At 39.1% G+C, this 25,883-nt stretch overlaps 2 protein-coding genes across 2 annotated transcripts; both read right to left on the reverse strand.

Annotated features, from left to right (window-relative positions):
- Positions 1 to 1,224: 1,224 nt before the first annotated feature.
- On the reverse strand, positions 1,225 to 11,777 carry LOC116614472 (probable G-protein coupled receptor CG31760). The gene is made up of 10 exons (XM_032375520.2): positions 10,641 to 11,777; positions 8,146 to 8,287; positions 7,120 to 7,458; positions 6,552 to 6,620; positions 5,913 to 6,025; positions 4,932 to 5,146; positions 4,258 to 4,396; positions 3,612 to 3,717; positions 2,800 to 2,946; positions 1,225 to 2,166 (listed from the first exon to the last, which is right to left on the reverse strand). Exons 1-10 carry the CDS (start codon positions 11,492 to 11,494, stop codon positions 1,981 to 1,983), a joined length of 2,310 nt encoding a protein of 769 aa, XP_032231411.2. The 5' UTR covers positions 11,495 to 11,777; the 3' UTR covers positions 1,225 to 1,980.
- A 12,545-nt stretch (positions 11,778 to 24,322) lies between these two features.
- Positions 24,323 to 25,883, reverse strand: LOC5507032 (serine/threonine-protein phosphatase 6 regulatory ankyrin repeat subunit B). Its single transcript, XM_032375521.2, has one exon. The coding sequence runs from the start codon at positions 25,704 to 25,706 to the stop codon at positions 24,942 to 24,944; it is 765 nt and encodes a 254-aa protein (XP_032231412.1). The 5' UTR covers positions 25,707 to 25,883; the 3' UTR covers positions 24,323 to 24,941.

Below are 25,883 nucleotides of genomic sequence, written 5' to 3' on the forward strand. Positions count from 1 at the left end.
AATGATATAAATAACAAAGCTTTGGTCTTGTAAGAATTTTCTATTGTGCACTGCCCTAAAACCCTTTTTTTCATCAAAATAAAGTCAAAGACCAAAGTGTCCTTTTTTCGTCTCTTTTTTATATAAATGTTCAAAGGTTTTAAAGTCTTTGGCTCCTGGTCCGCTATTTCAGATCTACCAGACACACCGTTTGCTATGAATCCTATGTGTTGTACGCTTTCCAGACTACTATTGACTTCGCCTGCGGCGTTTTATAGCGGGCGAAGAGGGAGATATCGGATCTACATGAGATCAACACGTCAAACGACGCCCCCATGTAACAAAACAATGTCGAAACGATATGTAAAGAGAAGTGATATACACTTATATACGTCATATTCCCTTTATCCTTCTAGTTGCTCGTGTATGATTGCTACTGCTCGTATCAGTTGACCTGAACTGCTCCAAATTTTGTAAGCTTACCCAGGATTGGCTGGGAATGGTGCGCAGACATAGGTATCATATGGAAAAAGCATAGTATTTGAAGATTCCTTAATAAGAAAAGAACCACCTTCTGGCCGCGCATCCCCTTTGTTATAACTAGAATGTCGAGCTCAAAGAGAGTCCAAGTCTGCACTAAGCCCGGGGTAATGTCCTTGAGTTAATGCTAGCATGAAAGAAATGGTCATCGTACCTACATCATCGAATCAAATACCCTTTTTCCTCTTCTGATTCAGCGAAATCAAATACATGTGAAGAAAGGCAAGGGGAGAAGCAAAAACTTTGGCGACTAAAAAAAATATTTATATTTAATTTCATTTGTGGGCACTCAAATCATTTACACTCACTAAAGAATTATGTACAATCTATCCCGACCAGATAAATAATGATGTATCTCTAAAACATTTTAGTTGATTACTGTCGAATCCGTTGTATCGCGACCCGGGTTTTCAAAACACCATTTGTTTTGATTTTCTGTTCCGTCAGTAAAACCATTCTGAGCCAATCAGAGTCTTGCTTTGTGTACTTCCCTGGCTATCCTCTGGACAAAAACCAGACAGTGTCGCGACAGAAAGCCAGTCAACTGCACTAGGCGAGAGATGGCAAGAATCTGATTGGCTTAGAATAATTTGACTGGCTGAGCAGAAAATCCCAAAATAAGACAAAAACAAATCGATGTTTTGAAAATGCGGAGTCGCGATACAACGGATTCGACAGTAACATATGCCTAGTTTTAGTTTGCAATTTTATTGCATGATCATGACTTTTTTTTCTACATATTGTTGTTACTAAACAAACGTGTGTTTATAGTCTAGACAATGTTGCACCGTATACTTTATTTCTTACGTTTAACTGGCAAGTAAAAATGATAAATCTGTTTTTTTCTTAGAAGACACAAAATAAAAACCAAGAACGAAATAACAGTATTGATATCAATCAAGCCTTGATTGCGGATTTTTTTCATTTTTACTTTGATACCTCTTATACCGGCCATCCTAGGGACCGATACACTAGTATTGATATCGTTCAAGCCTTGATTCCTGAATTATTTTTACTCTGATACCTCTTATACCGGCCATCCTAGGGTCCGATACACTAGTATTGTTCAAGCCTTGATTCCTGAATTATTTTTACTCTGATACCTCTATAAGGCGTGGCAACTGTATCATATCTTACTGCTAGTGAAGTATCATTTAATGCGTAGGTTACGTTATTGGCTTTAAAATGTATTTCACAAGATAGTTCGATGAATAATTTTCTTTTGCATCAACTTTTGCTTATTGACTTTATCGACACAGTTGTCACCGAAGAGTATTACGATCGAAGTAGCGGAGGTTGGACCGCAAAATGGTGACCATGCCCGCTTAATGAGGTAAAAAATATAGTAACAGTGTTAATATTTCGGAACCTGTGAAAGTGGCCGCTACAAAGAAGTACCACTATCATCAAACACTCATTTAAAGACTTTCCAAGAGTTATTGAAAGTGCAAACCTTCTCCATCACACCCGCGAATTCAAAAACCTTGCTATGGGGGAAGGCGACGCTTTCCTTAGATCAAGAAAATCCCCGTCCTCGTCCTTAGTCCCAGCTCGGTCACGCTTGGATGTCTTGATGTGTTTGTTGCATTCTCTCATGAGGCGAGCTTGAAGAGAAGCGAGTTTCCCCGACAATCTCTGGACCTCCGTCTGTCAATCAAATAATATGGCACACTAAAACACAGGGAATCAGAAAAAATCTTAAGCAGAGTAACCCCTTTCCATTGGTGATATTGGTCAATTCTTGAGTTTTAGGGACTTTAACCCCTCCCCCTTACAAAATTAACTTTTAAATACCATTCTATTTCGATACCAGTCCTACTCATTAGTGAGTCACGTGAGAATGTGCAGGTAGCCCGAGCATTCAGTTAAGCGTCTAATCTTAGAGTGTTCAGTTACATGTTAATTCTGCTCCGTAATTTGGCATCTTTTTAATTTCTACCATGTCCAAATATTCCTTCATGGAAAGAGAAGAAGAAGATCGATTATTAGAGCTTAAAGACGCTACAACTTCAGACACTATAACTAAAAATGCAATGCAAATAGAATTGGGCAAGATGGCGGATGCCATAACTATGACATAACAATGAAGAAAAGCTTAGCAGGCATCCGGCGACAACGAGATGATTCGCCCGACTCAAGGGAGCACGAGAAGTGCAAACGAGCCTGACTCAGCAAAACACGAGGATGACTCAGCAAAACACGAGGATGACTCAGCAAAACACGAGGATGACTCAGCAAAACACGAGGATGACTCAGCAAAACACGAGGATGATATTATACCTTCAAGTCTTCATTCTCTCTTTCTAACACGCTGACATCCCCGGTGCATGTGGAGGGGCTGTTTGGCGACAGCTCGTGGTGTGCCTTCTTGCTACTGGTGAAGGACGAGCTAACTCCACGCAGCTTCATCTTACGTACGATAATACACTGAAATAGAACACCAGAACACGTGAAAAAACGGATATGACGTCATGTCAACACGTGATAAGGCTTATCGCACCACGTGCATTACCTTTGGTACAAATCAGACGTCAGGCTTATCACGTGTTTTAAGTCACGTGAGCATTACCTTTGGTACGAATAAAATACGTCAGACTTATTACATAGTTTTAATCACGTGAGCATTACCTTTAGTAGGAATAATACGTCAGACTTATCACGTGGTTTTAGTCAACTAAGCATTACCTTACCTTTTCATTAGCTTTGTAACGAATATGAGGTTAGTCTTATAACGTGGTTTTAGTCACGTGAGCATTACCTTTGTAACGAGTATGAGGTCAGGCTTATCACTTTGTTTTAGTCACGTGAGCATTACCTTTGTAACGAATATTAGGTCAGGCTTATCACGTTGTTTTAGTCACGGGAGCATTACCTTTGTAACGAATATTAGGTCAGGCTTATCATGTGGTTTTAGTCACGTGAACATTACCTTTGGTACGAATATGAGGTCAGGATTATGACGTGGTTTTACTCACGTGAGCATTACCTTTGGTATGAATATGACGTCAGACTTATCACGTGGTTTTAGTCACGTGTTACCTTTGGTACAAATATGACGTCAAGCTTATCTAGTGGTTATGGTTAAGTGTTACCTTTGGTACGAATATGAGGAGCATCATGACAGTTGCTATCATGTGAACAAAGACAAACTCCACCGCGAACAGGATGTCGGGATTGGTGCTGCTCCGTGTAAGACCGCTAAGTAGAAAAAGTAAAATGGTGAGTTTCACTGGCGTTAGTTCCAGATAACAATCATTCAGTTAAAACGGGGTCAAGTCGATATTAATTTCCCTGTAGACTTAGCCGACAGAGCAAAAAAATGGCATGAAATTGTCCAATTCTAAATATATAAGCTCAAGATTCCGCATACAAGGAGTTCCTCTGACCAAAAGCTTGATTCCAAATTTTAATAAAAAATTTAGTAGATATGAAATTTAGATATTAGCGAGCAAAGTTGGCTTCTCCCTAAAAACGAGGAGAATTCATACTTTTGAACATTTTAAAATTGCGCTTCAAGCCTCATATCTCGAAGAAAAATCCATTAGAAAAAAAAAACACTTTTAATATGTTGGTTTACATAACATAAGGAACCTCTATGCAAAAATTCAAGCTTACCGAAGTTAACCAGACCTTGTTTTGGGAGAACTTGCCATGTTTTTCCTATGTCACTTAGCCACGATAAAGGAATGTTTTCAAATAAGTATGTAATAAGCAAGCGTCCTGATTGAATTTTATTACCTGAGAATGGCGAAGAAGCAAACGACAAAGATAGCGTTGTAAATGGCCCAGCTTATGAATCGATTCTCGCCGTACGGAGAGGGCGCGTTACGCACGCGGTAACAAAACCACAGGGCGACCACAAGGAGCAAGCCGTTGCCTGAAAACACAGGAAGCCCATCAATGGTTTAGGAGCTACAAGTCCATTCCTTGTATATTTAGTTTTTTTCATAAAGGGAGAGAAAATGATTAATTTTTTGTGCGGCTCTTTTACCAGTTAAAAATCAGTAAATGAAATCATGACACAATTTTGATTTGGAAACCATCGTTTCCTGGCTCGTCCGGCTCATACCTTAAAAGGGTATTACACCATATTTTGGAGTGTGCTTTAAACCGGTCCTTCCTAGAATTGTAGCGCGAGTCAAAAACCTTCACTTAAACGTGCAGGATTTCGTGTTCAAGCGATTTTACTTGCCGTCTTCTTGAAAAAGAAAGGTGCCCTTTTGAGCCATTTAAGAAAACGACAGTCTTTGATTTTTCATTTATAATCTAAGTAGCCTGCTTAAATGTGGTGGACTGATATATAATATCGCGGGGAAAAAATACAGAATTTACAATCGCTGAGGCCCGAAATAATCGCCTAAGATGAGCGAGAAACATTTGATGGCATGCAGGTTTAAATATAAGCAACTCACACATTACGATAGCGTGGTCAAACCAGTTGACCGAGCATCGATGATAAATCAGCTTGCCCACCGTGACTGAGCCCTCGACATGCGGTGGGATGGTCAGCGTCCAAACCAATAAGTATATGACGTAAGCGGCAGTCACAAGGGAAAGGTGCTTGAGCATAACCAAGTCAGTGACCTCCACTTTACGCGGCGTGCGGGCTCGGAATGTCGTTGATAATCTAACGAAGAAATTGGGACACAAATAATAGGTGTGAAGGTTATTGCCTGTCGTAGTAAGCCAGTGGCGAGTGAGCGAAATGCCTGTGTTAACTAAAATACGTTGACTTTTTAGCTTTAAAATGCTTTAAGACTGACCGCTTTGGAAATTTCTGCACACGCAAATTCGCCTTAAAGGTATCGCTTCCATGTATTATGTAATGCTGACTATACCTATAATTCAGATGTAATCTGCTACTGGTATAATAAACTTATTATTATCATTAGTATTTTCTACCAGTTATTTTCTATCAGTGTCTGAGAAGGGGGGGGGGGAGGGGTGCGCAGAATAGGTATCATATGGTAAAAGCATAGTATTTGAAGATTCTTTTATAAAAAATTGCCCCCCCCCCCCCTAGAGTACGCGCCTGGCACTTATCTATTGCTGCAATTCCCTTGAAGAAATGGTTACCATATAGCAGCAAACATTGTGATTTATTGCCTCCCTTAAACATAAAGTAGCATTGGCTTTAAAGCCATCAACGCACACGAGATATAATAGATAGAAAATATAAAGATCGATTAGAGCCGAAAGATTTCGAAGCGAAAGAAACGACAACTCGCCCTAAACCGCTCTCTTCAATCAAGGGAGTGACTGCGGCACACAGTAATGGAATACGATACGCACAATAAATTATATAATTGGTACTTAAGCTCATTATAACAACAACTACAAAACACGGACATGTTTAGGCACTTTGATGCGCATTTAATAGCGTTTTTACTCACTTCCATGTCTTGAGTGCGAGGGAACAGTACGCTAAGGCGAACCCAATGTTTTGTAACCATGGGTACACTAGGCATGTGACGTCAGTAGGGGGGTTGATGTACAAGATGGCAAACTGAGAAAGAAAGTCAATATCTTTTCATGGTGAAAGTCAGATGTGGATTAGGTGCCATCGTTGATGCTTCTTATGGACATATTGGTAATCGTAGACAAATCGTAGACATGTTGGAGATCTGGAATGTCTACGTTAATACGCTTGTGCGTTAACACTCATGCCTATTCAACCTAATTCATAATTCTTCCATGTGGTCACTTAAGTAGAGTAATCTCCCTTCCAATGGTGATATTGGTCAATTTTCTTGAAAAATTAAACACCTTCCCCTATAATTCTCGGTGTGTTACGCGGCCTGTGTGATGTCTCGACGTCTGCAATGCTAGCATGCAAACATTAGGACTTAAGTTAGTGGTTAACTTCGGCGCACCCTTGTTGTTTCCTAATGGTGTCATTACACTTATCGTTGCTTATTAGTTGGGTCGGGCAACCACGGAGAATTTATAAGAGGTTTTGTCATAAGATTGAAAAGTTTGAAAAAAAACTCAAACTGGGCTTTGAAAAGTAACATTTTATAATTCTATCTTACCCCACTGTACACCAAAATAGCGCCAACTATAATAAGGATTAGTAGCACAGGACTTGACGTTTGAAAGACCTGAAAAACATATCAGAGAGTATTTAAAAATAGCTATTTACACGCATCCAAAATGTGCATCCAAGGAAGTTAATAAGATTCTCCTCTATGCGATACCCACGTTCACTTCACATTTGAAGACATTCCTGCATATTCTTTTCCTTATGTTCTCACCCCCTTCTCCTTAGTCTTATCATGAAGCCCTGGCTCCACTCCGTTAAAACTTTAACCATTGCCTCGTATTCCCTCTTCCCTATCAATCCACCTACCCCCTACTTTTTCAGCCTTTACTCCCAATATTCAATCCCTCCTTAATCCATTTTCAGCCAATACCAACCACTACACCATTAACCCCATATTTCCTCGCTCCCTGAAACCTTATCCACCTATCTTCCAATCCACCTCTCCCTCACAAACCTCCTGCTCCAACCCCCCTCTCCCCCGTCTTTTGCTTTCATCCCCCCCACCCTCCCCCCCACACACACACAAACCCCTTCAAACACAAACACAAACCACATACCTTGACATCTCTGTTCATCAGTACTATAATCCCCAGTCCCAACACTAACAGCGTGCACACTCCGTTTATCGCGACTAGCAGGGTCCTGGTACCAAGTGAAGGCACGTAGACGCACTTGCTATCATCCGTGCACTCGCTGCATCCCTCGCTGCACCTCAGGCACTCGAAGCTATCATTGTACACGTTAGGCTGCCATCTCACCATCTTATCGTATTCGGCCTCGATGACGGAGCCATTGAAGTATTTTCTAGTGGAGGAGGGTTTGGGGAAGTAGAATCCTTTCTTGCACTCGCACACATAGCTGCCGCGCTTGAAACCTTCGTTAGGTATTGGAACGCACTAAGAGGGGAAATAGGAAAGTTGAATTGGATTAAACTACTTTATTTTAAATGCCGTGCTTGAAACCTTCGTTGGGTATTGGAACGCACTAGAAGGAAAATAGGAACGTTGAATTGGAGTAAATTACTTCCTTTTTAAATGTCGCGCTTGAAACCTTCGTAAGGTATTGGAAGGCACTAAAGGGAAAGAGGAACGTTGAATTGGAAGTAAATTATTTCATTTTAGATATCGCGCTTGAAACCTTCGTTAGGTATTGGAACGCACTAGAGGGAAAATAGGAACGTTGAATTGGAGTAAATTACTTCATTTTAGATATCGCGCTTGAAATCTTCTTTAGGTATTGGAACGCACTAGAGGGAAAATAGGAACGTTGAATTGGAGTAAATTACTTCATTTTAGATATCGCGCTTGAAATCTTCTTTAGGTATTGGAACGCACTAGAGGGAAAATAGGAACGTTGAATTGAAGTAAATTACTTCATTTTAGATGCCGCGCATGAAACCTTCGTTGGATTTTGGAAAGCACTAGAGCAAAAATAGAAACGTTGAATAAGAATAAATTACTTCATTTTAGATGCCGCGCTTGGGCCTCCGTTGGAAGTAAAATACTTACTTGATGTTAGCTGGAGCACTTGGAACCTGAAGTGTCAAATCTCAGCAAGTGTGCATTATGAAGGTCATAGCTCACCTTAGTGGAAGGTTTACAGCGATGCGTACCGAGGAACTCCAGGAAACCCGTGACCTTGCTACCTTCGTACTCAGTCTTCTTGTCCGAGTCACACTGATTGATATCAATGTCATTGAGTTCAATGTCGATGCTGACCACGCCCCTGTGACGTCATAGAATATGAAAGAAGATTAAACAGTAGCCTGCGAGCCGGCTCTCCTGTGTGTTTTCGTTGTTCAGGATCTCTGTGGCATTCAATTAAAGAGCTTTTTCTGCTCGCCAGAGAAATCCCAGCCCCCCCGAAAACAAGGGATTTCCGAATTAACCAACTGGAAGCCGGCTAGCAGGCTAATTAAACATGCAAACAAGTAAGCTATTACTGATGAGTTGTTTAATTGTGATGTGTTAGCTATTTTTTTTGTGGTTCTGGCTCATTCAAAAGTTTTAGACGATTTCGCTCAAAGCAACAGCATGGCATTTCCATCAAATTCTCTATAGTATTACATAACAATGTTGAGAAATTCATTTTTCGTGGATAAAAATCCGCTACTGAAATACTACTCTTTTACCAGCATTAAAACAGGAACTGATCGATTATTTTTTTTGTGGAAAATGAAATGGCCCTCTTACCATTTTCAGACATCGAATGATCGCATTTTTTGTACTTGAAACTGGTGATTATTATTGTCTGATAATATGGGGTCATTTATTGTTTTGTTTTTCGTTTATTTTGGAAGAGAATTGCGTTCAATCTAGATGCTCTTCACAGCTCGGCGGTCTATTGGCAACTGAAGCCAACCATGGGCATCCTGCCTTTGCTAACACTTGATGACATAAAATAATCTCAAAGGAAAACAACTCGTCTAATTATTTAAGCCCTTATTAATTCTCGTCTATTAACGACGGCGGTAAAAACCGTACCAACACCGTTAAATAGGGAAGCTTATCAAATCACACAAGTCCCCGAAAGTTGAGAATCACTTGCAAATAACGATAATATTTTCCGTTTCGATAAGAAATTCCATTCCTCAATCTCCTCCAGGCATAAGTCTTAATAACTATTATCCCCCCTATCGCTTCCTGAGAAGGGTTTGACAGAAAATACATTCCTTTTAGTTGGCATACCCCTGGCACCAATATACAAAACCTTTTTTTTCGTATTTTCAAATTTTGAACTGGATACTTTTGTTTCCCTATGAATGGCGACATTAGCTCTATCCAAATTAGGGTTTAAAGAGAATTAGGGTTCAAATAGGAAGAAAGTAGCAATATAGTTCGTTTCACACTGTGAAAATATCCTTTGCGCTTTTGTAGAGCACTTTTATATCACTTAGAGTCTCGACGAGTTCCTTAAAAGAAAGGAAATGAATAAATGGGATGAACTTTATATGGACAGTTTAGAAAAACGCCTAACAGCAAGATCCGTCTTAAAAAAGAAATCCAATTTCAGTTCCATCTGAAGTCCATTCGTCCTGAAGCATTTGAGATAAAAGTAAAAAAGTTAGGGTTCATATATCAAATGATCAACAATAATACAAAAGTACAGTTATAATATAACTTTCATGTTACACCCCCTTTTGTATACATAATAGCTTCAGCATATATTCAAAAAAGATGTAGATCGAAAATGGGTAGTAAATAAACCTCAAAGAAACGTCCTAAGTCGAAACAGAAACGAGATTACTTTCTTAACATAATTGATAATGTAAAACACTTGTTTTGGTTTATAAAATCGTCCTGGGACGGCGTATTCTTTTTAATGTTTCCAGGCAATCCGTGATTACATATACATTGTTTGCTATTGGGGCAGAATTTTGACTTCAATTCCAAACAGCTATAAAACGAACCAAATACAAGCTATAATTATAATGAAAATGAGTTATAATGAAAACAAACAAATATTCTGGACAGCGAAAGGAGAAAGTACACTTGTTCAGAAATTACGAAACACTCAGGAAACACTCTTGCGAGCTCGCTATTATATTTGGTTTGGCTAACAATTGCAGCTTTGTTTATTCTTTATTTACAGAAACTTGGACGTGTTCAAATTATATCATTCACATTCAAATCTCTGCTTCAAACGGAAATGAAACCCCTTTCGATATCGGTCACTTCCACTTTTTAGATACTAATATTATCTCTAGCGCGATATTGATATTTCACACGAGCATTTCACGAGTGTATTAAAATTCTACTAAATGCTAGATCCTCGATTACTTATTGGGTCTCAACAAGAAAGCGTGAATAAATATATTCATGCCCTTTTGGTTTGAATGGTGAGAAGCGATTTATTATTTTTGAAAGTTTTCTGGCAACGTTTGCGGTACGAAAGTGCCTTAATGTAGCTAATTAATTTTACTTTCTAATACAAACCAAGTTTTTTTTAAATCACTTTTGTAAATGCATAAGATATGGCTACCCTTTCGACCCCTGTTCCAAACCACAGAAGTGGAAAATCATTAGTATTTATGGAAATATCTTTAAGACAATAAATAGAACAAAATAATCATACTCACAAAAATTGGCTGGTCTCGTTAAAAAATGGCGCCAAAAACGTGACCATCCAGCTCTTCCCGCCAAAGCAGTCAAAATACGGCCGCGTCCAGTGGCCTTCATTCTTCATATCCGTGACCAAAGGAATAGTTCTGTTATATATTGGATTAGCATGTGTAGCATTGTAGCGAGTAGAATAGAACTCAGTCGTTTGTTTAGGGACAAGATGTAAAGACCGTTCTTTAGTCTCCTTCCACCAAATGTCAGGGTTGTCTAAGTAGTCATGTTCTACAGAAATATCTTTAACATGCACGGCTCCGTTTAATGTCTTGTTCTTAAAAGCATAAGGGCAAAATCCTTTGGAGTAGTTTTTATATTGATTTCTTTCGAAGCAAACAACTGAACCATACACATTTGATGAAAATAGCACATTAGAGCGAACTATCGTATACAGAAAGTTGTCGTTCTCCGCAATCGATAGATTATTACTTTCTTTAATTCTCCAGAGAGAAGTAAGAGCATTGGCAACCTCTACCACCAAAGAAGCTTCAGGTTTCCATCGATTGTTATCAAAAGAAATATTGAGGACGACTGACTGATTTGGTTTGCACTCGTTAAACTCGTCTATTATTCTTTGCACCTCTTCGACGTGATGAAGAGCTTGAATCAAAGCATCTTTATTATGTCTTTCTAAATCCTTGCGAACACGGAGAGGTTTGTTACCATGCAAAGGCAAATATGACTCTTGGAGCTCCTCCAGCTCCTCAGGGGAATTGAACTTGCTCGACGTCTGCGATCTGACTTTGTAGCGTTCACCAACGACTGCGAGGTCGTATGACCCTAACAGAAGCACTGCGAAACCTAAAAATACCCACATATCAGCTCCATAAACCTGATAGCTGGTAATTCATGGCGTAAACGAGGAGTTTTATGCCCGTAAACACGGCGATGTCATAATGCTTTCCTGATCAACTCAGTTAGAGAGAGGTTCTCGGTTGACTAACTTGCATCCTCCACTAATACAGCACTGATATTGACTTGGAGTCTCGTGTTTCGACCGGAAATGTACTTTGTAAAGGGCACATGTCAGAGCTTGTGTTTGTTATTTCTTTGTTTGGAATAATCATCTAAACCCTATTTTCTCACAGGAGCTTTCAGCTGTATTAAAATTAATGTTTTCACTTTCGATCAGATTTATAAATTTATTATGTTTTTTTTCTGCGAATCGTTTTCGATCTCGCGATATTATATAGGCCGCGTGATTAATTTTTAATGTGAGTTGTAAAGATATGGGTTTTTATAACTTGCATCATTTGCCCGGCTGGTTATTAGGAACCACCGTTATTATGGCTTTAACAGCCTGCTTTCATTTTTACGTAGCCCATCTCTCAAGGATTTATCTCTCAAGGAATAGACCATACAATATGCTAATAAAGGCTTAGCGGTTAAAGTACCTAATTTTCATAACCTGTCTTTTGAACTTGTACCTTCGCATTTCTTATAGACAGCTAGTATGTGTCGCCTCGACCTGATCCCATTCTAATTCCATGGCTGTAATGTAAATCTAATGGCTGTAAGGGAAAGGTAATTATTTACCGGAGGGGAGGGGTGGGAGGGCTGCTAAGTTGAATTTTCTGCCTCCAAAAATTGCGACCCTTATATAATATGTTTTAATACCACCAATCTGAAAAGTTAGTAGAGGGGGGAGAGGGGGAATTTACCTCTAAAAAAGATACCAAACCAAAGCAGCAGGCTTAAGCTTTTCTAGTTAAGTTACTGATACAAATTTTTTTTCGAATATTGATCAAAACTGCTCGATATTCTGTTGGAGCTTATTCTGTTGGAACTAGTGGCCAGAGAGGTCAAGTGTCGCGATGAAGGTAGCCACTTCTTTGGGATTCAAGTCCATTCATAAGTGTCCAGAGCACATTTAATTACCTCTTGAAGTAAACTGTATGCGTCTAAAGCAGCCAGTAGATAATTCTAATCTCGATCGCGCGCTGTTTTTGAAACCTACAACAAAACAGCTTCATAACATATAATTTTTTTATAATATATATATATATATAATTCTCGATTTTAAATTATTCTTCGCTTCATTGCAATAGAAAACATTTCGCTAATATTTTATGGTATTGCCGTCTCTGAATTTTAACGTTGTTTTAGATTTTCCCGCCAAAACTTGAAATTATTCACTCGGGATTCAATCTCCTTTCGCGCGGCCATGAAAATTTTCAAAGATCTGTAGAAAATTCAAAATTCAATCATATTCAATTCCCTTTTTAGAATTTGAATGTTTATCTATGCTTTCTTTTGGCTAGATTGATATAAGTGAAAGGATTAAATTATGCAGAAGGTATCGCAAAGGCTCTTGGGGTATTGCGCAAGAATGTCCATATCGCGAGAAGAAAAAAAAAACCAGTTGCATTATAACTGGGCTACCACAGGTATCCCAGTAATAAACTTTAAAAGCACACTAGCAAACACACATCGGCACCAGTCGGGCCAAGACTAGTCTTCTTGGCAGCCCCCAGGAGTCACACAGCGCTTCCCGCCCGTAGGGGCTGCTCAGATACGAACTACATTCCTTTCCATTGTCTGTACATCAAGATGATGTCAAACGGCTAATCCAATCAAATGCCTCTCCATTGTACAATAGAGCCAATAAAAAAATACCATTTAACTGCCATTTTGTTTTGCCGCGAAGTCACTCCGGTTAGTGTCCTTATCCGAGAAGACTGGAAACACGCGAGAATAACTTCAACTCACTTGTGACATAAATTCGAATCAAAGCAGAAACCCGGAAAAAATCCCAAGTTTGAGCCGGGATTCGAACCTGGGCCACAGCGGTGAGAGGCCGCGGACACGCTAACACACTAGGCCACCCGTGCTTCCACAAGCGGATAATACACGCATCGTGATTGGTTTTATGTGCCATGGCGCGAACGGTTCTCGTAATATAGTACCCAAAATTTGATTGGCTACTAGTTGGAAAGGAATGTAGTTGGAATCTGAGCAGCCCCTACGGGCGGGGAGCGCTGTGTGACTCCGACCGCTGGGGGCTGCCAAGAAAACTAGGCCAAGACGGGACGCTGGTACAGTCTGTTACCTATGCAATACTAGAAGCCCTAGACTGCAAATATCAATAACGCATCTATAAGGGCCTCAACCCCGTTATTGGGCTGTCATTCAAGGTATTTCTCGTGGGTACATGCCCTTGCCCTTTGTGTTTTCTTCCTAAGTTTTTATGTTTCACGAAATGCCCAGAGAATGGAGGATTTGTTGGGGATGCAAACACACTTATTGGTGAGCCTTTTATCGGCGAAAACACCTAAGATAGGAATTTTGTCGCTATATCTTCGTGAGGCGCATACACGGGAGTGCTCAGGTTGCGCGCGCACCCCCCTCACCCCCCTTGGTGACCAAAAAGTGGGTCATTTCTGGGATCTTCAAATACTCTGCTTTTTCAATTTGTTTCCTATGGCTGTGCAACCCCCCCCCCCCCCCCTCCCTCAGCCAATCCTGGGTACGCGTCTGTTGATATCGATATTATGTTTTAGTCTTTAATCGCAAATTTTATTTTTAATTCATCTCATGTACATAATCTGTATAAAGACCCAATAAAAAGTATGTATGTATACGTGTGTAGGGTCAAAACCGCCCCTGATACTCAGGTCGGATCTAGGAAAAAAGTTCACATATCATTTTATTTAGATCATGGTAAACCTTCCCTTCTAAACGTTAGGCCCACGGTTAAACCAGAATTTTGGCCGTCACTAAAAATCTGCCAATCAACCAGGTTACTATAATTCGCGGCGGATGGCTGGTTTAAATCGGGCCCAGTCCCTAGGGGATCCATTTGTTTAGCTAGTTGTATAAGACACCAGTTCGAGTTAGCGAGAGGTCAAAGTTTCTGAAGTTTGGATTAGCGAGAGGTTATAGTTACTTGACTGAAAATATTTCAGCGATACTGTTACCTAGGGTTCTTGTTAGCGAGGTTGAAGTTACCAAGGGTTCGTGTTAGCGGGAGGTGCAATTTAACGCAGGGCATTGGTATATTAATAGAAAAAAGAATTGCCGTGAATGGTCCAGCAGAGGCGGCAATTGTAAAGTGCTTTACTAGATACGATCCCAAGAGCTTTTAATAATTCATCAGTTTCAAATGAATTTGTAATGCAAACTGTCCCTGAGAACCTCGTTCCGATGGAATAAAGGAATTCCAAGTCGGTATTATTCAATGAGACCCGCTTTTCAAGAGCATTCACCGTTGCACTAAAGCTCAAAAAATCATCCCCAAATCGTGTTTCCAGGTAAGACAAATTTATAATCAGCTATATTTAGAGTGGATATTCCTTTACCCACATTCTTATTCGGTATTATGCAATAGAATTCGCGTTTCAATTGAATAAATTCTTTTTAATGACACAAAAATGTATTTCGCTAAACAATTTAGAATTATTTTCCTTAAAAAAAAAGAAATCACAATACTCACACGCTCTTTTTTTCTATACAAGGGTCAAACTTCGGCGGCATGGCTGTCAAACTTCTATCATAATTTTCAATTTGTTTATACTAGTAAGCTGTTGTTATTTGTTTAATCATTGAAAACGAAGAGTGCAGAAAGTTTGCTTTAAGAGCTGATTTAAAACTGGTCTGACAAAATAAAACCACAAAAATATTTTTGTTTGTAAATAAAAATAAAAAGATAATAGATGTCATATATTTATATAAAAGAAAATGTACTCGAAATCTCTTGTTTTCTTGTTATAGTTCATCTTGATTTTCCAGTTTAAGTTTCCAGAATTTTTGAATTAAAATTTTCAGTCTTTTTTTTTAAACTAATCACCACTTATCAATGTAGTTATAATCTGAAAGCTCATCTTTGACAACACTCGATAACAAATAAGTATCCCAGAAATTCCACGAAAAAGAAAACGAAGAATGTGATCTCCCTGTGAATGCCTTACCATAACATCGCTCGCTTGCCTAAATTTATACAAAAGGCATCAATTTAGGAAAGACGGCTCACGGTATTTCTTTAGGAATTCTCAACAACACCTAATTGATCCCAGGGAAACAAGCAAATACGTGTTTCGCCACTAATTAGATCTTGGTCTTTTCGTGGTTCCCACAAGGAAGCCCAAGGTTGTAGAGGGGTGATCAACTTGACTCACATCATTTCCTTGACAACCCTTTAGAACCCATAAATGATCCCAATATATATATATATATGGTAATAAGCTTACAAGTGAAATGTTACGATCCAGGGCATACATTGCGCCCCCCTTCCCGAAACACGTTAGAATGACATATTTAATCGATTGAATATGTTTTGATGCCGAAAATATTCATTTTAAAAGTTGCTGGGAAAAAATTATCTGTTCCTTTTTTTCCAGGAGGGGCCATTCCTTTTTTCCCCAGCCAGCATTGGTTAGGATTTTTTCCCCAGCTAGCAGCCGTAAGGCGTTTAAGCACATAAATAATTGCCCGTATAGCCGATCGGGACGATTTTTTCCCCAAGCATCCGCTCCAGCGCCCCCCAAAATATTCCCAGCACAACTAGTTCGACTCCAGAAATTTGCCAGCAGAACCAATTGGGACGTTTTTTTTCAGTAACCGAATGGTCTAACATATTCCCGCCAGTAAAAAACGACTTGCCGAACAAATATTTTGCGGAACAGGTCCATTTTGTACGATTGACCATATGGACTAGCATAGCAATAACGCGAGAGGCTGAATTCCACCCTCGCCAGTCCCCTGGGTCATGAGGCTCTGAGAACGAGAATGGAAGGGAATGGATAAGAATAAAACCACAGGGGGCCCAAACTCAGTTTGTGATTTTTGAGATTCATGTAAAAATAAAAACATTCTATGACAATACGTCACTATCTCGATGACGTCTACAATATTGACTTGCGCGAGCTAAAAAAAAGATTTTGTGCATCGAAGAAAAAATGATATCAACGATATCCAAAAGAATAGATCCCATCTTTTAATACGAGCGAGCTCTAGAAGGACATAATATGGTAAGCAAGAACTGAAATGATAAAGAGATTTGTCACTTTTGCGGGCAAGAAGGCGTAACGGAACGTGGATGGATCGGATCAGACTGCAACAGTGAGAAACTAGGTTCTTTAAAAAGACACTAAGCGACAGTATATGAGCTTTCCTTTAGGAACCATGCAGCAAATAAGCTAGTTTAGTAAGCTCAAGTATGTAGTAATTGAAGATAGTTTATTTTATTTTTAGTTAGCTAGTTAACGTATTAGGCAAGTAATCCAAAAGCTTTTAGTGAGTAATTAATAAAGTTTAGATAGTCAATTAAGTGTGAGGGAGTGAGTTATTACACAACCACACCAGCTAGGCTGTAAATTCTATCGCGTTTAACCAAATCCATTTATTATTTACTACAAGAGAGCATAAGCTCTCTTGATTACTATTATTATATATCCCCGTCTCGGACAAAGAAGAACGATGTACACATATCCGTTTTGTTTGAAAATGTTACCTAAGTGTGCGCAGTTCATTGCACCTTCTGCCATATCCTTTTTTCGTTTCGAAGAATTCCATTTGTATAAATGATGACTCGATTTCTTCTCTTAGGGTTGACACTTCATATCACCGACTACCGATCACCGACAATCGACTACGTCATGCCACCCAGCCCATACTTCCGGTTACTTTTCTACGGAATGCTTGGTTTTACATACGAAGTTCTCTTCACTTCCGCCTCTGACTTCATCACTCGACGACTCGCCGATTACCAATTCCGCGGCTACTCTTCGTTGTGGTCTTTCTTTATATACGGGACTTGCAGTTTCTGTGGCGAGCAGGTCTACGTCATCACCAAAGACCGCCTATCGCTATGGTTACGGGGAATTTTATACCTCATCATGGCGTATAGTTGGGAGTTCCTTGCTGGCTTGGTGTTAAGACAGTTTAATGCTTGTTCGTGGGATTATACGCACTTCAGCTTTGACCTGATGGGATTGATTGCGCTTGAGTATGCCCCGTTTTGGTTTCTAGCCGGGCTTTTTCAGGAGTCCATCTATGACTATTTGCTTCTTGAACTTAGGTGTGTGTCTGAAACAGATGGTAATGGAAACGAAATAAAAATTGATTGAATCTGCGAAAAACTGAAACGAACTCAGTATAGGGGATAATACCATAAATGGAGGTATAAATAGGGAACTCGTATCGAGGTGTGTGTAGAGGTTATCACTGAATACCAGTCTTCTTGCTTGCACTTTTGTAATTTATTCATGCTTTTGGCCAGTTTATATCACGACAGTTTTTGCCAAGATTTTTTTAAAAGAATCCGTTCTATATTTTTGTTAGAAATTTTTCAACCTGCTTTTAAATGTTCCAAATTTGTAAAAATCCAAAACTTGCAGAATAAAAGATACTTTTGAAAAATAACATTGTTCCTTATAGTTCTAATGTCAAAATCTCAAATAGTGTAAAATGGATTTGTGGATACCGCCGCTTGCACGCGGCCACTAAAATCTAGACGTTCTTAACCGCAAATACTCAATCAATCAAATGTCGATCAAATGTGTTGACTCGCAGCCGGTTGACTTTGAACAATCGGACGCCTTGATAAAAAGTTGCTATAGGGAAAGAATGGAATTTGCCTGTATGGTTATTGAGCAACCCCTGATTGACAGGAAGGTGTTTAGTTTTTGACTTTCTGACGTGGCCGCGTAGCAGTAGAAACGGTGGTAATAGAGGAAACCTATTTATAGCACAGTTTGTGTCTGTTCTCATTTAAAATAACTCCTTTAATAGAGTTTTAAATGTTCCCAATAACAATATCAATTTTTACATCTACAATTTCGCTGGATATTTTTTGTGACTAAATACTTAGGGCGTGTCAAAATATAAAACGAAGGAAATTTTTTTTAAATTTTTTAAAAGACCATTTTTTACTGAAGTGATATTTCGCACTCTCTCGATGTGTACAGCTGTGTATATATGAAATGTTGTGTGTTTGATTAAGGCAATGAAAGAAGGAAGTAAGGATTATATATAACAAATTGGTCAGACCACACCCCCACGTGACTCCATGCTTCACTCGTTTTTCCTGTCTAGACATCATGGGTACATTAGCGTGTTATTTTCATACCCGCAAAGATTTACATTACAGTGTACAAGAAAACAATATTTCAAGGGTTACCTGTGTCACATGGAAAAAATGGAGTGGCAAGTGACCTCCCTCGCAACAGCGCAATTTGCTTTTCCTCCGTCCCAGCGACAAAATTTCTGGCGAAAATTGGCAAGAGTAATGCCTAAACAATGAAAACCCCATACTCTGACACGCACTGCGCACTTTGCATATCAAGAAAATTCAGCCAAAAATTGTCGTTTTTGCCAAACGCGGTTACTCCCATATAAGAAAAAATATATTCCTTATTTGGAAAAACTGCACGATTCTTGTTATTTTTAAGATTACCGTACCGCAGGTGCTTCGTAAACTATATGACTTGTAATCAGAAGATAAAAACAGTTACTGTGACGGTCTTTACTCAATGAAGAAAGTATCTGAAAAGAAACTAAGAGTCTTCGGTAACAGTCCCTCAAAACGACAACGTTTTCTTCATATGAGGGAGTACACACGCAACCCCCCTTCCCCCCCCCCCCCCCCCCCCACACACACACACTCTTCCTCCACCCTCGCTACGCACGGTGCCAACTGTGATTCCAAGAGGAGGACTGACATCAGGGTTGGGCATGCCAAAAACACAGTCAGTGGTTCCTGAGTAATCGCCAATTCTTAGACTTTTCGCATGGGATATCTATGAGTGCGCATACCATCCCAGAAAATCTCGGCTATACGCCTGTGGTTTGTTGTTGTCACCAGAGAAGGCCAAGGAAAAATTTGGAGTGGGACTTCTTATAGATTAAAGATAAAGTTTTAGGTGTTATCATCAATATTGCAGAAGCATCACGTGTACTTATGCTAACAAAGGAAAGACTATTACCCTTGGATGGGTGAGAATATTTGAAGAAATTGAAAGCAAGAGACAGAAGGCATCAAGGCACACTAAAAAACAGAGCAAAAATAGCGATTGTTGAGCGATTATAAGGATAATATATGTGTTACACTTTGTAAAGCTATTTACGGTACTTTAGAAACACTTGAAGGCAATTTAGCTAATCTATGAAATGACCTTTGACTTTGTGTATTGCACGTACTTTGTGGTATATCACGCGACTGCCTTGATGAGGAGACTTTAAAATAGAGTTTGTTTAAAACCTTACTAGATCATTTTAGGCCAGTAGATAAGGGGGCTCGTAGGAATCCACCACCCCCCCCCCCCCCCCCCGCCCCGCCCACCCCCCCACTCCCCACCTCAAAGTTCTGGCTACGGGCCTGCATTTACAAGGTATGGTAATTTAGCGCTAATACATGGAACTACGACCTTTGAAATCTATCGTACGTACATACGTGATGCAGTGTATCAAGTGACTGTATTAATTTCTCGAAATGAAGCCTGTGTCTGCACAATGTATATTCAATCATTAACCTATAATTCAGCTATATGCTCACTTTTAAAGTTTCAATGTATACTTTATAGGGGATATAGTGAGTTTCTCACTGCGTTAAACATTGTAATGAAGTATACGATGTACTTAAAATGCAAGAGGCTTGTTTAGCTTATCCATTTAATGATAACCTGTCTATCTGTAGCATGTACTAGTATTGTATCACTAGACTGCTGTGGACTTTGAAGAAGCACTATGTTTATATAGGATACAAGGAAACAACAGTGAGACAACTTTCTCGAACTTTCTTGGATAAGTTCCCTCCGCCTTTTGGTTGATACAGGCGCGTACCAAGGATTGTTTGAGGGGGAAAATGGGGGGGGGGGGGGGGGGGGGTATCATATGGAAAAGCATAGTTCTTGAAAATTCCTTAATATGAAATGACCCACGGCCGCAAAAAACGGGCTGCGCGCGCATCCTGTCCACCCCCCTGTGTATGCTCCTGAAATATATTGGACACGACAGTGTTGGAAAACGCAAGACTAGTTCTAGTAGTGCGGTTACACCAGCCTTTTTGTTTTAAAATGGCGGCGTTTCATCATTTACATTTTGACGAATGCTAAAAAAAACTAGACCAAACTAAAGGCTATAATTTTCTTTATGACTCCGTCATTAACAAACAAATCTGTCATCTTTTGTGCAGTATGGTTTTAATGCTGTACAGTAAGTCAAAACAGCGACCGAAGTCAGCCTTTCGTACCTTCACTCGTGCGATTCAACACTGAGACTTTGTTTGTTTTTGAACACGCGCATGCGCATATGTGATTCAGCACCGTTATTGGCCACACATAAACAATCCTAAACATTCAAGTGAAGTTTGTGTACAAGTAGAAATACAGCACTTTTTACAGAAGTGTTCCCTTCTGCGCAGAGCTTTCTGAGTCGCTCGTTCGTGGAGAGAAGGAAACGAGCGACGCAGAAAGCTCTGCGCAGGAGGGTAACAAAAGTGAGCATTCAGTATCTAAAGATCTACTACGAGTGATATTAAAAGCCTTAGCTTGTTTCTTTGTCAACCTCACGTACGCAGATCAAAGTTATGATCTGTTACAAGATGTGTACTTGGCTGTTTAGTAAACACTTTGCAACAAGGGATTTATTTATTCAAATCTCAGTCAGAAACACTCGACTAGATTTTTTATCGGAAATGGTGTGTCACGTTCATAGGAAAACATCGTTTAGAAAGCACTCAACATTAGGAGCTGTTAGTTATAAGGTCACGCTTGGTGTCAACAGATATTCTACCTTTCAGCACCTTTAAACCAAGGTTCTCTGTTGTTGTTTTTCTGTTTGTTCTGTTATTTATCCATTTATTTTTTATCTAAGAAACTCTGGGTTTCCAAAGGATGAGCGATTAATTATGGGGAAATTTCATATTTCTTCATCATACTTTGGACTCTATTGTTAAGTATGAGGGGCGGGGAAGTAGTTGTAGTTGTCGATGTCGTCGTCTTGAGGTGAAACAAGGCACTTGCCTTTGTCATCTGAGAACATATACAATAATCTAGTTATTTTAGCCGCAGGGATATTCAGTCTCGGTAATATTGCCTGGCGTGGCCATAATTTTCTTCGGTCAGGGAGAGATATATGTGACAATGCTCACAGGGAAGACGTCAGCATTTGTAGGGGAGCGCAAGACTAGATATATCACAAGAAAACAAAATGTAATTTGGCGAGTCAATATCCAGTTTGAAAGACCGCCCTCTGGATCCCAAGCAGTTCGGGGGCGGATGATGAATTCATATTTCATTATTTCCATAATTCATTATTCCTGCTTATTTTATTTCGATAATTTATTATTCATGTCATCATTTTTCTCAATAATTTATAATCGGATTTATTCATATAATTCATTCTTTGGATAAACTTCATAATTCATTATTCCTTTAGTTTTGAAACCAATAATTCATTATTCCCAACCATTTTACAGCCATAATTCATTATTCATAATTCCTCTTCCGCCCCTGAAGCAGGTGGAGTACACCCCCTGTACCACCCTTAGCTACCACGCCTCACATTTCGACTCAGCGGAGGTTCGAGTTAGCCTGGGTTCGAAAATAAACAGTATATACATTCATGGTATTAAATTACATGCAAATTACCAAAGCAAACGTGATGTTTTATTGAATGTTGGCAGCAGAAAGGCTATTTCCTAAGATTCCTTCACCTTATTTTGATTCTAATCGTTCCACTTGTTCGCAGGACACGTGCGTTTCCAAACAGGCACGTATCCATTAGGTCAAAAAAGTTTTTTTTTACTATTGAAATAATCTAAAGCCTCTCCAAGTCACATAACTACAATAGGTGGAGATCCGGATGGGCCTGCCCCCATGGGAACCCCTGACTTTTAATAAGAGAGGGAAATCCGAAATACAGTTATTAGCTACTATACAGGCTAAAATATAATGCTCTAATTTTCAGATGTTCGCATTTTTGGTGTTCGAATGCTCGCTTGTTTGCTCTTTAATTTAACACTGGCGCAAAGGGAAATGAAACCAGAATAAGTAAACAGTACTTATACTATGCTATTTTTACCTCTCGGACGCAGAACTGCTATTTCCATCGGACGCCTTTTATAAAGGTATATTTATACTCTGATGACATAACTAGGAATTGCTACAATGTTATTCCGTTGAATTTTCCCTTTTTATTATTTGGCGCGAGTCTACTTTTCCTAAGGGGTAGGGGTAAAGTCAGCGTGTCAAAAAGAAACATCGAGAAAAAGATCGAATAAGCAAGCTAAGGTCATCTCTTCAGTCTAACGATACAAGGCACATATCTGAAAATCTTATTAACTATTCAGAAATTCTACCAATAGAGGAATATAAAAATAGGTTGTTAAAAATCAGATAATAGTATGTCGTAAAGTCGAATTTCTTTTTCACGCAAGTTACTAGGTTATCAGATTGTCTTCTTCGCGTTCTATTCTTAAATTGAGCAAACGAGGTGGTCTAATTAGATTCAAGATTTCTTGACGTACTGCACAGATGGGAAAGACGAACATGGCGAGCATTTCTATTCCTTTTGCGTCACAAAAAAAACATATGTTGTCTATGGTCTTTGGTATTGCTTTCTTTTCCCTGTTTGCGCGTATATCTTTTAACTAGTCATAGGAAGGCGTATTTAATTCTTTACCGGATTAGATTAAAACAAGAGATATAATATCATTTCTATCTAGAGAAAAGGAATCATTTAAAGCCAAACAATTTATTCTAAACCATTTTAATTGTTGTTTTTATCATTTGACGTTCATTTCCTACGTGAGCAACCAACGTCATATGCTGATAAATAATACGTCGACTTTCAGCCATAAAAATGTTGTCATTTCCTCTGATTTGGTTAGAAAAAGGGGAATATCCTAAATGCTTCAGTACAAACGCATTACAAGCGAAGAAAAAAAAAAGAAGAAAAAAGAAAAAGCCCATATTCATGCTAACGTTGTACGAATTTTTGGGTTGTCTTAATAAGAGCACACATCACAGATCACACAAAAGCGATTTTTACTAAATGTGCACTTGAAGCCACCGCTATTCAATTTTTATTCCTATTTCAAAATGACGTCATATAGTATAGGCCTATTTCTCCAAGGATATGGCCGCTATCACGCGAAGTATTTTTCACTTGATCATGTTTTTCTAGATTTGAAAACCGATCCTTGAACTACAGGTATGACTAGATTCAGATAAAACATCAGTTCTATTTCCCGTTTGGGTTTCAGGTTTCGAATAATTAAAAAGCGAAGGTGTACCGCGCGGGAGCTTGAGAAAAAAAAACACCCAGTAATGATGTTGATTGCCTCGTTAATCAAATTCTAGCTATTTTTAGCTGTGCCTGGGGATTTTCGTCATTGTATTCTTCTTATATTGTTTGTTTCGCTTGGGCTATACTCCCCGAAAATATCTTTAATTGTCTCCAATACCTATGTTTCGTCGAAATTAATCTGGAATTTCTCATGGAGCTAAAATAAGAGACATTACACAGATAGAAATCTATTAGTTAGTGATAACAGGTTGGGTTAGGTATGTTGGGAAATTCCGTGAAGTTTTGCACGCGGTTATATTATTTTGAGATAAAGTTGATTATGTTAATTCGAAGTTTCGCGTATTTCCAGCTGTGCGAACAGAGCTAAATTTAACCACATGCAAATTATATTGAAAACACATTTCAAAAATATATTTTTAATATCAATAAATTTATCAGTTAAATAGGGGAATACGTTTTATCTATAGCATCAAGGCCACGCAACTTCAGCATTGTATTAGCTTATATTTATTTCTCTTTTTTTTCTTTTTCCTGTCTTTGCATACTTCATATTAATTATCTTCACATGTACATAAGTCTTTTCAAATGTAATAAAAATAAATATATACTTTCAAGTAAAGCTGTTGATTTCACTACAAAATTTTCACGACGTATGATATTTTTACAAGAAATATATACAATAGTTTTTTTTAGCATTTATGACATGTTTGTTTGCAAATGGGAATTTCCCTTCAAATGCAAATCTTGAAGTGGTATTCGTTTTACTTTACGCAATGCAAAGTTACTGTTATGGCGCTCATTTTTCACCGAAAATACGTTCTAAAATTAACCACTAATTCAACGAAGCAGAAAACGCGGTTTTCGTGAGAGGGTCAGGGGTGTTTGTAACCGTGAATCAGGTCGTTTGAAAGATTTCGGCTGCACTGTCATTCTGAGCAAGGGCCAATATCTAAAGTCCTCTTCTAGATGCCACGTAAAACATTAGCACAACTTCTCCAGAACAGTCGTTTTCGTTTTTATTAAACGTGGGCCTTTAAAAGGTGTCTTCTGTCATGTCTATGTGGGCTGAATAAAACGTTCCTTGAGCTAAGAAGTTGCACCATTTGTCTATCTCTCTGTTGCACTGCAATATGTATTGGTGAAAGTCCGTCATCGTTTTTAGCGCGAACGTTTGCACCTTGTCTTAGCAAATACGCGGCACACTTGTGATTACCACCACACACTGCAGCGTGAAGCGGCGTCCATCCCTCACGGTCTCTACAATCCACATCTGCTCCTAACTGAACCAAGACATTCACGCAGCGACTCTTCCCTTCGTAGGAAGACTCGTGCAGCGCCGTCACCCCGCTAGCGTTCAATTGATTCACGTTAACTCGCCCCGAAAGAATAATGTTTTTTAGTGCGTTGTGATCATTCGCCGAAACTGCGGAATAGACAGCGTGTGAAGGATGTAAAAAACCACCGCATGCGTCAGTCCTAACGGCCATGTCCGATGGCGAACAATCATCAGGAAATTTCACCTCCTCGATCACAATTTTCGGAATAACCCATTCTCTTCTCTTCTTTATTAACTGTTTTTCATTCACGTCCCTTTCGCCAATCATAGAAATTGGTAGAAGAATATTTTTGTATATTCTCGGATCGATGCCATGTAGACGCGCGAGCTTTTTCTTCGGGAAAAATATTTTCGCGTTGTTCTTTTTCTGTGTTGTTGTGAAACTTGGTGGTTCTGGAAGTTCTTGTATTGGCGATAAAATTTGTAAACTCGTCATAATTGCCGTCATCTGTGCATTGAACAAGAAATCTTTGCTCTCGTATTGAGCTGGAAGTATTCCCTTTGCGTTTTGTTGTCGATAGCTCGTGTTCCTCTCTCGACGATCGTGTTTGTATGGTGGAGCGCGATTCGCTGAAGGAGTTTATATCAGTATGACCTCGGCTGGAAGATTCTAAACCCAGAAATA

The sequence above is a fragment of the Nematostella vectensis genome, chromosome 13 (genome assembly GCF_932526225.1).
Source record: "Nematostella vectensis chromosome 13, jaNemVect1.1, whole genome shotgun sequence".
NCBI classification, from domain to species: domain Eukaryota; kingdom Metazoa; phylum Cnidaria; class Anthozoa; order Actiniaria; family Edwardsiidae; genus Nematostella; species Nematostella vectensis.